Consider the following 13,944-nt stretch of genomic DNA (forward strand, 5'->3'; position numbering starts at 1 on the left):
TGTGTGTGTGTGTGTGTGTGCGTGCGCACGTGTGTGTGTTTTCCACCCCCATATCGTACCACGCACTCAAAAGTTACAGAAAACTTTCCATCTCCTATTCTGAAACAGAAAGTGTCATCATTTCTCATCATCCCTTCGCTCTTTAACAACTCTCTGAATAATTGATTAAAAAATTCTTATTTATCTTTTCAACAGTTTGCTATATAAAAGTAAAAGAAATAGGGTATGACAAGTACGTGTACACGTATCTATGGTATAATATTGATTAACACTCTTTGGCATGTGCACGTCCTTTTCCTAGCCACGAAAGCGCGAAGTCTGGGTCATGGTCTCTGACTTCAAGACACATGATCATTGCATGCTCGTTAGGCCCAAATAACAACCATGTATAATTATATAGATCAAATATATAGCATTAATATAGATACCAGGGCCCATACGGTATCTATATATAGGCTATAGGCTATCTTAAAGTACAAAGACAGCCTGACATACATGGTTGATTGCACGCACTTCAGACGGTCCTTTATACACCAAAGACTGCACGCGTTCTCGTACGTGTTAATGGATGTTTCAACTCGTACATTTGTAACTATCTTAGCCAATTAGTGAATTTGTGTGTGTGTGTGTGTGTGTGTGTGGGGGGGGGGGTACCACTTGCCACTCAGAAGTGAGTTTTCAGTGTTTCACTTTTCACTTTTCATCATTTCACCTGTACGTGAACTGTGTGAACTCTGAACTTGTGTCCCCATTTGACCTTACACCATAGACTTGGATTTATAATATCCTAGATTAAAAACTGCCATGGCAGCCGTTCCTACTTTCTTTAGAAACTTGGCTGGCTTCATGCACACAAGGGACGTAAGAAAAAGAAAGGTAAATAACATCTTTTTCTCTAGTTTGAGTGTGCACTCAACCTCTCCCTTGTGGCCCTTCTTTTGGTTCCAAAAGGAGTCAAATGGTGCTCCAGGAGTATACAATCTAGGATATTATCATATTATAAGTCTATGGATCTTACCGACTACTGGCGAAATTTCCCGAGGCAAGCTGCGGTATGACGTAGAGACGAAACGCGCATGCGTGACCTTGCTCACATCTTCCTTTTAAGTAGGCATTGTGCGATACGTCATATCGATACTCTATTCTGTAAAAACACGCCTTTTTGTCTATGACCTTGACCTTCATATAACATTTTTCAATGAAAAAGGAAAAGTTTACTAGCACAAAATCAGGCCCATACAGAATGAATTAAATGATATATATGTGTTCCAAATATAATTGCACTGAAATTTAGACAAGTCGAGGGGTTGATAAAACAGACATTCTAGTCCATTCAAACGAAAAATCGACATAGAGTATCGACTACAAATAGTCGCGTTAAATCCTGTCGAATACTGTAACATTCGCTCGCACTCGCCCATCTTTCTTTCACTCCAACCCAGACTGTCTCCACCGTACTACGTTTGTGCATCTCTATTATTTTGGTAGCAGACAACAACAGGTGAGAATTTTCACATTTTAATAGAATATTTCTTGAACAATTAAAGCTTTTATTCTTTGAGTTAAACTTTTGTTCGTAGCGTCAAGTGCAGATAATAATTGTGGAACCAGTTACAAACACCGGCTGCTCCTGGGCCTACCTGCCGGCATTTTGCTGCACATCGCATTCAGCAGAACACCACTGTACTATTCAACGTAGGCTTATTTCAGATCAGCAGTTTTTAAAATTAGATCTAATTGTTAGATTAAATCATTAAAATTGTATAAGGGACTGTGTTTTAGGTTGATTTGAGGTGACAGTGAAGAAATTTACATTGAAATGTCAAGGTTATGTGGCAACCTTGGCTCGGAAGTGCAAGGTCGTCTGTCTCGATTATATGATGCTCTCCTGAACCTGATCTGTAGCACACTCGCTCACCTCACTGGCATCAGTCAACCGTGTCAACAGGTTATACCCTCCTATACTATACAAGTAGATCAAGTAGAAATCTAGATCTAGATACCTAGATCTAGATCTACATCTAGATCTACATCTAATCCCATGTTGTAGTCACAGGCTCAGACACAGGGTTACCCCATTCTAATAGTAACAGTTAACCGTAACCCCATGCCCCAGGGTCATTATTATTCTGTATCCCTGGGGTTGTATTCTTCACATTTTAGAATACTTTTAGTGCGAAGATCTCTTTGAAACTTTCACACACTTTACTTTCATTTTCATTAATATTATGATTAATTTGGAATCCTTTTGTTGTTTTGTTCACAGAATTCATAGTCAAGATGGCTCCTCTCCAGATGGGAATCAACGGGTATGTATGAGTTTATGTAGCCTACTTGTAATGTAAAGCTTCAAACAACTTGTTACAGAACTAAAAGATTTTCTTGGGAGAACTTTATGATTGAAACTGAAAGCATAGTTTCAAAATCAAATGCTTTGATGTGCAATAACAAAAAGTAGGAAAGACTTCCGTAATGAGCGACCACCCCAACAAACAATAAAAGAGAGACCTGACTGTCCCTAGCTCTACCCCTAACCCTGACCCTCTATATTTCTATACTCTGTCTTGTTTCATAGTGATCATTCATTCATTACGGAATTCTTCCCAAAAAGTAGCCATCGTGGCTTTTTAACCTTAAAAAATAATTGTCGTGTATTGGAAGCAGTTTTTTACATTTGGCTTTGGTCTTGGGTTATTGCTGTGAAGAAATTGATTTTTATGACAAATGTTTCTGAACTGCATGTGTATCTATTGAACTGGATGAATAAGAAAATGTCTTTCTATAGATGTTAAATGGCAAGCTTTGATCTCTGTAATTTGATCTGTATTTTTAAAAATCTCATTCCTTGCACTGTCTGATATTGTCAAGAGAATGATATTCTAAGATAACATTTTAAAAGTTTTTCCTTTGTTTTTTTTATTGCAGATTTGGCCGTATTGGTCGCCTGACTCTTCGTGCTGCAATTGAAAACAATGTACCAGTTGTGGCTGTGAACGATCCATTCATCTCTCTTGAGTACATGGTAAGGCTAGGATAGATGTGTTGAGTATTTCCTCAGTAATACCATGCTTTTAAAAGCATGATCATCCTCTTTCATTTTCTGATTAAGAAAATAGCATCTGTAAAATAACTATTTCTGCCAATGTCTCGTCTATTGCAGGGCTAATACTTAGTAAAAATGAAAATAAAAGGATAATAAAAAAAATTGATTTGTCTAAACCTCCTTAGATAGTGACAACCGAACGTGTAACTGGTACATCATAGACCCCAGTAAAAAATGATGAGTTCATGTAAGAGGTATTTAAAACGATAGCTGTTACATCCATCTAAAAAGTGAATTAATGAGGAGTATTTGGTTTGTGAAAGGTGGATGTTTTGAGCAACAAAAGGAAAAAAAGTTTCTGAGTTCAGAGTAAGCTTGGCAATGCACATAATGCACCAAGCCATTTGAGTTTGCAATCACACATTATGCTTCATCAAAGTAGGTCTCCACTCCAACTGAAGAGAGATTGAGAGAAGCTAAGCTGATGAATCAGGTTTTAAGTGAAATGTAATGTTTGGCTGTTCCCTTAACTTGCTTCCTATGAATTAGTTTAAAGAGTAGGAATGGTTCAAGGTTTTTGGTCCCAGGGGTATTTTATGGCTCTGCTGTTGTTGACCGTTATGGTCATAGTTTTGTAAACTGCACTGTACTTGAGAGGAAATTGGTTGTTTTTTTAGAAGATATTCAGTTGATTTATGTTGTATGTGTATGTTTGTCCATACTTGTTATTCATGTGTTCTCAAGTATCTATGTTGTTCGTGTGTTCACAGGTACCTGTGTCAAGCGTGACTTTGTTGTATAAATAACTTCTACAGTCTTTGTTCTTAATTTATTATGTCTTTTATTTCGTTAACAATACAGTCACCCATGAACATACGAACAACATAGATACTTGAGGACACATGAAAAACAAGTACGGATGGACATACATACAACTTAAATCCACTGAAAATCCTGGCAATTTTGCAAGAAACTAAAGCCCTGTCTGCACTCTGTCTTTCCAGGTGTACATGTTCAAGTATGACTCTACACACGGTAGCTACAACGGTGCCATCTCCCACGACAACGGCAAACTGATCATTAATGGACAGTCCATCACCGTGTTCAGCGAGTAAGTGATGTTTGTCTGGTTGTTTATTTAATAAAGATATGAGTGAATGTGTGGCGTTGAGGAAAACAAACCCATAGGAAGGTTAATGTTTTCGAAACTGATGTTTTGAACAGTTGAAATTGAAAGATTCATTTTTTTAAAAGTATTTCTTCCTCCTAGTACTTTTAAGCCTTCCTCTCTTTCTCTTTCCAAGAATTACAAAGTTTGTGATAGCAATCACCTCTTGAGATCGAATGTCAACAAGTTCAGTTTTTCGCTTTTTATTCTGAAAGACAGGTTTTTCCAGTTCTGTTTCATCTTCATTTAGAATTTCCAGCTTCTTGTTATGATTTCAGTTTTTCTAATGATAAATTTGTGTGAATAAATTTTTTGTGAATGGCTTTTGTGTTAGTTTCAATATTTGTTGGGAAAGATTGGATGTTGATGTAGAATTGAAAGTGACTGTGTAAACTTTCAGACGTGACCCATCTGCCATCAACTGGAAATCTGTCGGCGCCAACTACGTCGTCGAATCCACTGGAGTCTTCACAACCACAGAGAAAGCTATTGTAAGTGAAATGTGGCGGCCCTGGGGCTGGGGTGCTAAATGGACAAGTGTGCTGTTCATTCTCCCTTTACACTGTTCGCGGGTGGTTGGTGGGTGCTCTTGTGTGGTGTACCCCTTCTTTCCTATCAAATATTTGTCGTTCTGATCTCTCCTTTTTTGTGTTTGTTTCCCTCTTGTAACGCCTCTAATCTTCGGCACTTATAATTTATGTGACCCTTTTGTGTTGCAAGTGCCGTAAAAATCTTACTAAAATTACCCTGTTCACCTTTGTTTTCTACACAGTATCATTCTACTGTGAGGCGGAGTGTGTTAGTTCTAGTCTGTTGTTGCATGGAAAGTGGATATGTTAGTGAATGAACATCTTGCATGAAAAGGGACAGCAGGGGAGGAGAGGGTAGAAACTTAGTGTCCTGTTTTACACATTTAAAAGACAGTATTTTGAGAAAACATTTGAGGGTTTGATTCAATGGCACTTTAGAATATTGTAATCTATATAAAGTGTTTGAGGAATTGAGTTTGGTTGAGTGTACATCATTTTGCAGTTTTTATCATTTTGAAAATTTTTTTTTGGTCCAGTGATTTTTGTGCAGACAGTCAGTTGAGCGTTGTTTCTGTAAATCATGTGTATTTTTAATGTGGTCTGCTCTTACTTATTCTCTGTGATACTGTTGGTGTAATATTTCCTACTCTCTGTCCAAATGGAGCCTCCAGGTGGCTAGTGGGTGGTTGACGGGTGCTCTGTTGTGGTTATCATCCTGATCTCTCCCCTTTTTTTATGTTTGTTACTCTCTTGTAACACCTCTAACCTTTGGCGCTAATAATAATGACTTTATTGTGTTGCAAGTGCCGTAAAACTCCAATTAAAGCTAAAACTATTAGTCCAATGAAATGAACACATCATGGCACTGCCTCGCCGCACATAAACCGACACTCCCCTCACTGTGTTTCGTTGTGCCCGCAGGTCCACATCAAGAACGGCGGTGCCGAGAAGGTGGTCATCTCTGCCCCGTCGGGCGACGCCCCCATGTTTGTGATGGGCGTGAACGAGGAGAAGTACACCAAGGACCTGCAGGTGGTCAGCAACGCCTCCTGCACCACCAACTGCCTGGCCCCCTTGGTCAAGGTCATCCACGACAACTTCGGCATCGTGGAGGGCCTGATGACCACCGTCCACGCTGTGACGGCCACACAGAAGACTGTTGACGGACCCAGCCACAAGGTGAGGGGTAGAGCTCTGCTCACTAAGATTGCAGATGGTTGGCGGGTGCTCCGGTGTGGTTTGCACATTCTTTTCCTATAAAAAATCTGTCTCTTCTTTATCTCCTCTCCTTCTATTTTTTCTGTGTTTGTTACTCTCTTGTAACACGTCAAATCTTCGGCACTTATGTGACCTTTTTATTGTGTGTTGCAAGTGCTGTAATACTCTTACTTAAAATACAACATCAGTAAGATTAGGATACATCTCTGCAGGAACTTAAACTTAAGTTCTTCGGCTTTGTCTAGGGTGTGGCTATATCCCTGTCCGTCTTTTAGGTGGATGGCAGGCACTCTGGTGTGGCTTGCTCCTTCTTTCTTATAATAATAATAATAATAATAATAAATAAATAGCTTTTGTATAGCACATGTCCCCACTCGAAAGCAAGCTCTATGCTCTCTACACTATATTATGACACTTCTTTCGTTTTTATCTCATTTCTTGACCGAAATTGAGTCGATAGTGCAGTAAAACATGTACTCTATCAATCAATATCTCATCTTTCCTCCTTCTGTCTTTGTATGTTACACTCTAGTAGTAAAGCTTATAAATCTTCGGCACATATAAAACCTATTTGTGTTGCTGGTGCTGTAAAACTCACTCAAAAAAAAACTAAAGCAGTCTTCGCCTGGCTTGGCCCAGACAGACTGAGTGGAAGTAGTGTGCTCCCTGAATGATGTAACTGGTGGTGTTGTGGGCGTTACACATTGACAGTGGGTGGTTGGCAGGTGCTCTGGTGTGGTTTGCTCCTTCTTTCCTATCAAACATCTATCATCCTTATCTCCCCTCCTTCTTTTCGGTGTTTGTTACTCTCTTGTAACACCTCTAATCTTCGGAACTTGTACGACCTTATTGTGTTGCAAGTGCCATAAAACTCTTACTAAAACTTATAAACACATTGACAATCATTTTTGGATAGTGACTTGCAGCATGTCTTGAGTTGTGTGTGACTTTTCTGTTGACAGGACTGGCGTGGTGGACGTGGTGCCTTCCAGAACATCATCCCATCTTCCACCGGTGCTGCCAAAGCTGTGGGCAAGGTGATCCCTGCCATGAATGGGTGAGAAGTTTTTCCTCTGCAGAAAAGGCACAGATTTTGGGTCGTCTATTTTAAGAAATAAACGTTTCCCTCTTAATAATTCTCATGATTTCTTTAGCATTTGTCCCTTCAGTTTCTTTTGCTTTCAACTAGAATAATAGATGTCTACCGTACATTTTTGGGTTAACATCTCTGGGTTTGGTTTTACTGCTTAAATACTAATAATTTTGTTAGACAAGAGGCTCACTGTAATTGCACAGAGCACTTAGTGTCCAAAAGCGGAACACTTGCCTTTGTGGAACTATCTGGTCCTAAGGCAATTAAATGTGTGCTTAAGTTCAATATGGCACATGTTTACTCTGTTATCACAACCACCAAATGTAAGACACTTTTGGAAGTGCAGTTTTCTCTTGTATTCATAACACATTGCTGTATGTTTGCTTTTCCATCTCATACATCATCATGTATACATGTCCATAGAATGAATATGTAAAGAAACCACACATTTGCTTTTCAGAAAATTGACTGGCATGGCTTTCCGTGTGCCAGTTCCTGATGTGTCCGTGGTTGATCTGACCTGCAGATTGGAGAAAGGAGTAAGTTGTGCCCGGTTCATTTCTTAATCTAGAAGCATGATAAAGTGTTTTCAGTTTTCTGTTGTGTTGTGCGTGTTTTTCAGCGGTAAACGCCTCTTACTCTCCTGTTTTATTTGTTTGACTTTTTCTCTGCAGGAAGTAGAAAGGAGCCACTGGTAGACCCTCTTTTTCTTTGCCTCTTTCTTTTTCCACCTGTTAAATGGCTGTTTTAGTTTGCTGTACTTCTCTCTGCTTAGGACATAAAACATTTCATTGGCTCTCTACCACCATTGTTGAATTCCTTTCTTTCTCTCTATTGTTTCTATCTTGCTCTTTCCCTGCACTACATGGCCATTGCCGTGTCCGTGTTTCCCTTTTGTGGGTGGTTGGCGGGTGCTCTGGTGTGGTTTGCTTCTTCTTTCCTATCAAACACCTATCGTCCTTATCTCCCCTCCTTTTTTGTGTTTGTTACTCTCTTGTAACACCTCTAATCTTCGGCACTTATATGTGTGTGTGCCTTATTGTGTTGCAAGTGCCGTAAAACTCATACGAAACTAAAAGTGTTTCCCTTTACTGATGGTGAATTGTACTAACTAAAGCATTGGCCCTTCCTCAGGCATCATATGATGTGATCAAGAAGACAGTAAAGGACGCCTCTGAGGGTGCTTTGAAGGGCATCTTGGCCTACACCGAGGACGATGTCGTTTCACAGGACTTTAAGGGAGACACCGCCAGCTCAACCTTCGATGCCAAGGCTGGAATTGCCCTCAACGACAACTTCGTGAAGCTGGTTTCCTGGTGAGTTCACTCTTTTCTTTCCACTGGTCCGGGGAGGAAAAGTTTACAAGAAATCTAGATGAGGCGTGCCGACAAAACGATTTACTTCTCGCAATCCACAAATGAAGATGTTGGCCTAAAATTGACACTTGGGTCGAATTTGCAGATTTTCTATTAATGCCATATTCTTTAAGTATAACATGCCTTTTATTATTTCATGCTTATATCTTCATTTATAAGCGTGATGCATCTATTTCCACTGGGCTCAAATCCGAGAAGTAACTCATTTTGTCAGTACGCTTCACATATGGCCACTGCTCACTGACCGGAGGTGTACCCTCTCTTACTATAGAAAGATTAGAAAGATTATCGAAGACATCTTTGCTTAGATATGTTCTTATGTTCTTTTTTTTTTGTCCTGTCAGGATTAGTTTCATTCATTGAGTCATGAAATATATTTGGGTGTACGATGCTAGTGTTCCCTAGGGCATTAATTAAACAGATACTCACACACACACACACACACACACACACACACACACACACACACACACACACACATACACACACACACACACTCACACACGCACACACACTAAAAGCCAAGGTTTTGAAAAGATATCCTTTATGAAAACTAGATCTTGAAAATCTCGCCCGTTCGTGTGCAGCTCTGTCAGATGTGGCGCTAATGGTTTCTTGTTGTCTTTAAAAAAGTTTTTGTTCCAAGTTGAGAAAAAGTTACGATGGTATACATCGCAGTAGTTCGTGGCAACCTCAGGAGATGGAGTACTTGAGGTGGTCATCTCTCCCTCTCATCACTGAATGTTACCGTAAACTGTTACATCTGTTGTCTTGATTTATTTCCTGACATTCCATTACCTTTCTTGTGGACATGTATCATAATGTATGCTCCTCTTGGGCAGGTGGTCGGGGAGCAGCAAAGTTAAGGCTTGTCTCTAGCTTCTGTTTCTTTCTACTCTATGTTAACAGAAACAGCTGTTGTGTCAATACGCTTCTGTCTACTCTAACTCCTCCACTTTGTTGAGCTCATGGGGTGGTTTGAGGTTGCCACTGATAGGTCACACCTGAACTTCCCTGTTTTCTTTCCTTTCACGACTTGTGTTTGTGGTCTATCTCCTAGCATTATCTGACAGATATTGTCTCTATGTGCCTGTCTTTACTCTTCACCTCAGACTGAGTAAAGGTAGCAACTCACTCCTTGTCTTTCCGTAGTTTGCGGGTGCTTTGATGTAGTTTGCTCCTTCTTTCCTATCAACTTTCTATTGTCTTTATTTATCCCTCCTCCGCTCTGGTGTGGTTTGCTCCCTCTTACTTCTTTCCGATCAAACATCTGTCTTCCTTAGTTCTCCTCCTTTTTTGTGTATGTTACTCTCTTGTAACACGTCCATTCTTCAGCACTTATATGAATCTCTTGTGTTGCAAGTGCTGTAAAACTCTTACGAAACTTAACTTATCTCTCCTCCCTCTTATTTGTGTTTGTTACACTCTTGAAGCACCTCTAATCTTTGGCTTGTATGATGGTGTTGCAAGTGCTGTAATACTTTAACTAAACCACGGCTGTTTGTCTGTCTGTCCCCCCAGGTACGACAATGAGTTTGGCTACAGTCACCGTGTGGTGGAGCTCATCAAGCACATGTACGCCGTGGACTCCCAGTAATTCACTTACTTTTACTTCCACACAAGAAAAAACTTCTCAGCCTGTTGCTTTTCAAACTGATCTAGGGGTTCTCTTCGCTGTCAACGCTGGGGGCATCTCTTTTATCGGAATTTTGAAATTGCACTTGAGACTGGGTCCTAGTATTTTGTACATTTTTGCATCTGACTGAGAGTGAGAATGTTTGCAAACTTGCAGAAATACTCGAATGTAGGGGAATGTATGAATTCACAAGGTGAAGGTCAACTCGACTTGTGCCGGTTGCCATGTGATCGGGGGGTTGTCTCCTGCTTTTGATTTCTTTTGTGGTCTTTGGGTAGATGATGACATTCATAGCAGAGAAAGCCTGCTAGTGTATCTGATGAGCAAGTCCATTTTCTACTCAAACGTTGTACATTTTTGGTTAGATCTGTTGGAATCTTTTGTTGCTTCAGGAACATTAGAGAAGGAAAGTGATCTTGTCGTCGGGTAGAATACTTAGGCATAACTTTAGGTGTACAATTGGTGTTGTTGGGAAAGGAAATATGCGGACACATCTCAGTGTTGTAATTTGCCTCTAGTTACTATTGGCATTTGTCTTTATTTTACTTTGCTTGAGTGCTGTGATTTTAATTTTCATCATGATTAAATCTCTAGCTATGAATGCATTGTCGTTGTAGCTACTGAGAGTAGGATTGTTATCAAGTCTCTTAAATCTTTACTACTCAATTCCCTCAGCCCTGTGTTAGTCTTATGTTTTGTATGAGATTTCATCATTAAACATTCGTACTATTAAACATTTCATCTTTGAGTTCGTCCTTTTATGTTAGTTTTGTTGATTTTGCTGTCGGTGGCAGCTTGCATTTCTCTTTCTCTTTCTCTCTCTCTCTCTCTCTCTCTCTCTCTCTCTCACACACACACACACTCATACATATATGTGTGAGCACATTGTGATTTGTAAAGTTTGTGATCGTTGTGTTGCTGCCAGTCTTACAACATTGTACTGAAATTAAAATACGGTCTGTGGAAAAGATTTTGTGATCCCAACGGTCTAACCAACTCATTCGTAGCCAACTAAATAATCACTAGCTAGCAACTGGGATAAGAAGATGTAGTGATTGAGCTCTTTACCTCTGGCACAGAAGCTACAAAGTTTCGTTCCCAAAGAAAGGGTATAATTACCACCATCTCTCTGCTGAGATGTATCCCACCTGACCGCCAACTACGATGCGTTAGTCAGGCACTTTTTTACCATCGTACGCAGGAGTAGATCTGCCGAGTTGACTTCCCCAGTGGGAAAATTTTTTATAAAGTAACTTCCACTTTCCACTGGGATATTGTTTCCCTCTGTCTGCTGGGAAGTTGTGTCCGTCTCCCTCTCAGCCCAGATTAGCCCTGTCTGGCACGCCTTCTCAAATCTATATTGGTGGGTGGTTGGCAGGTGCTCTGGTGTGGTTTGCTCCTTCTTTCCTATCAAACATCTGTCATCCTTATCTCTCCTCCTTTTTTGTTTGTTTGTTACTCTCTTGTAATAGCTCTAATCTTCTGGCGCTCATATGACCTTATGCAGTTGCGAGCGCCGTAAAACCCCTACTACACTAAAACTAAAAGTCCCATCTGTCATAGGTATTATTATATATATAATATAGGTGGGGATGAAGTTGTCTGCCTTCCTAAATTCTAATTGCTGCTGAAGAGAGCTTTTTACTATACACATACATGAACAAATTTCCAAAGAATTATCGTGTCAGATCTTTAATAATATGTAACTGGATTGGTTACATGCAGTTGTAAATCGCACAATATCAAATCACTTACAATCGTTTGTAAAAAGCACACTAAACATATACAAAGGAATTATAAAATTTGATCAAAGTTAAGAAAACTTGAAACAACCTCAAGCTTGCATAGAAGACAAAACACTGAATACATCACTTTGTTCATTGACCTTTGCTAATATTTTTGCTCTTGGTTGATAAAAACATCCATATTGCAAGCTCAGAACTTGTCTTAGCCATCTTTTCAACTGACTGTAGAAGGAAGTTTCAATCTTTCACAACTTGCCAACATCCACACAGTTCTTCCTTGCCCCATTTACACTGAAGCATATAACCCCACTTTTGGATTCAAATTGTTATTGCAAATGGTCGCTTTGAAGGACAAATGGGCTAACCCAGATTTCGAGGTTAGTTCCAGAAATCTTGACCTACACCAAAAGTGGTCATTGCCCTACCTATAGAACAAGTTTGGCTTCATTGGTGTGTGTATATTTGTTTGGTTATAGAGAAAACTCTCCTTGTCTTTTAAAGAAACCGAACAAGGTGCAAAAACTTTACCTTCCATTTTCTGAAAACATTTTTTTGGGATAGCTCCCTTGAGCTTAAAAGCAACCAAATAACATTCATCATTTGTACCAATATCTTCAGAACCACTAGCTGCCTACATTTTAAAATGTGTCATTAAATTAAACAAACTGCTCATTCTGGGAAGAACACGGTGCATACATACAGTCTCAGAAACTCTTTTTTTACACCGTTCATTTTCACATTCACATCACTGCACATCATTGTGAGTATATATACGTAAAGAAATCGTCAGTGAGATATTTGATAAAGTCGCCACTTGTCCCTGGCAATAGAAATAATAAATAAATATTTTTAAAAAACATGCTGAAGTTGAGTACATCAAACATGGCTCAGATCTCACTCTCAGGTCTGCAGCTGCCACAAGACTTTTGTCTTTGAACAACGAAAAATGTCACAAAAACCTGAGAATACTGAGATGGCCTCATGGAGCACGCTGAAACATGCTAATGATTAATAGATCGTATTTGTATAAGCACAAATTCCCGCTCAACAAGCTCTGTGCGTTTCACAATCTAAACTATTACCCCATCAGACCTGACAGCATTATAAACCAATCTCAACTTCCTGGGAAGCATACATACAGTACAAACAATCTTCCATTTTGTAAGCGCTAAAACATGCACAACCAAATACTAACATACTTTCCCTGAATCTGTATTTAACACACACACTTATTATACTATTACTATACATATGTACTAGTCTGATAAAAGACTCGGGTAGATCTACCCCGCACAAAGCTGTAGAGTATCCCGCTCAGTGACCTACTCCTGTAGATATATATAGCCTACCAAGGTCATGTCATAGCATCAGTACGGTCAATACTGAAACTTGTATTCAAGATTTTAAATTAAATGTCAAAACGCGTCTCATCAGTAGAATATTCGATCATACAACTTTGACAAAGTCACATTGTTCACACACTCCATGAAACCTGATCGGACGACATCACCATGGCAACATTCTCCTTCTCTCATCATGTGTACTTGCACTGTGTAGAACAGATGACAGGCATACATTGGGGGAACTTCTGATTTCTCTTTCCTCATCCTTACTATCATCATTTTTCCTCTACTTCTTTTGTATGCTTGTCACTCTCTCGTATACTGCTATTTCCGGGGCGCCTTGAAAGTCGAAGCAGACTTTGTGCTGTTGAGGCTAGAGAGGTGAGCAGATTAAACCTGATTCTCCGTTTGGACTTCTCTGTTGACATCCACCCCTTGGCGCTCATATGACCTTAGTATGCAGTTGTGAGCGCTGTAAAACCTTACTAAAACAAACAAACAATGAAACACACTGTCACTTGACCAGTGTCTGCGGTGTAGCGCTTTGGTGATTAACTGTCACATGCAGGAGAACCCGGTTCGATTCCTGAGTGAGGAGAATTTTTATCAAATATCTGGGTCTTTTTACTGAGTCCTTGTTACGGTTGTACCCCTCTCAGCATCGATTTGGCCTCAAAAGGCAAGGTCAAAATCCTTCTCTTAAATTACCTAAATTGTGTCAGAAACACTGACATTGACATTTAAAAAAAATACACAAAAAAAAGCCTTTCATTTATCATGCATACAATTCTG

General features: G+C 39.6%; 1 protein-coding gene across 2 annotated transcripts; it reads left to right on the plus strand.

Moving 5' to 3' along the window:
- The first annotated feature begins 1,272 nt into the window (after positions 1 to 1,272).
- On the plus strand, positions 1,273 to 10,801 carry LOC101846659 (glyceraldehyde-3-phosphate dehydrogenase-like). 2 transcript variants are annotated; one of them, NM_001280826.1, is given in 10 exon segments: positions 1,273 to 1,501; positions 2,267 to 2,309; positions 2,926 to 3,022; positions 4,048 to 4,154; positions 4,612 to 4,702; positions 5,663 to 5,920; positions 6,922 to 7,016; positions 7,513 to 7,591; positions 8,187 to 8,368; positions 9,950 to 10,374. In NM_001280826.1, coding segments are annotated over 9 exon segments (1,014 nt in total). In that variant the 5' UTR covers positions 1,273 to 1,501; positions 2,267 to 2,280; the 3' UTR covers positions 10,026 to 10,374.
- The last annotated feature ends 3,143 nt before the right edge of the window (positions 10,802 to 13,944 follow it).

This window comes from Aplysia californica, unplaced genomic scaffold, assembly GCF_000002075.1.
Source record: "Aplysia californica isolate F4 #8 unplaced genomic scaffold, AplCal3.0 scaffold00270, whole genome shotgun sequence".
NCBI lineage: Eukaryota > Metazoa > Mollusca > Gastropoda > Aplysiida > Aplysiidae > Aplysia > Aplysia californica.

Excerpts from the sequence above, each read along its gene's own strand:
- LOC101846659 (XM_035970460.1), top strand. The coding sequence starts at position 2,281 with ATGGCTCCTCTCCAGATGGGAATCAACGG. Across the intron at positions 7,017-7,512 it reads GTGATCCCTGCCATGAATGG|AAAATTGACTGGCATGGCTT; the intron begins GTGAGAAGTTTT and ends TTTGCTTTTCAG. Across the intron at positions 8,369-9,949 it reads TTCGTGAAGCTGGTTTCCTG|GTACGACAATGAGTTTGGCT; the intron begins GTGAGTTCACTC and ends CTGTCCCCCCAG.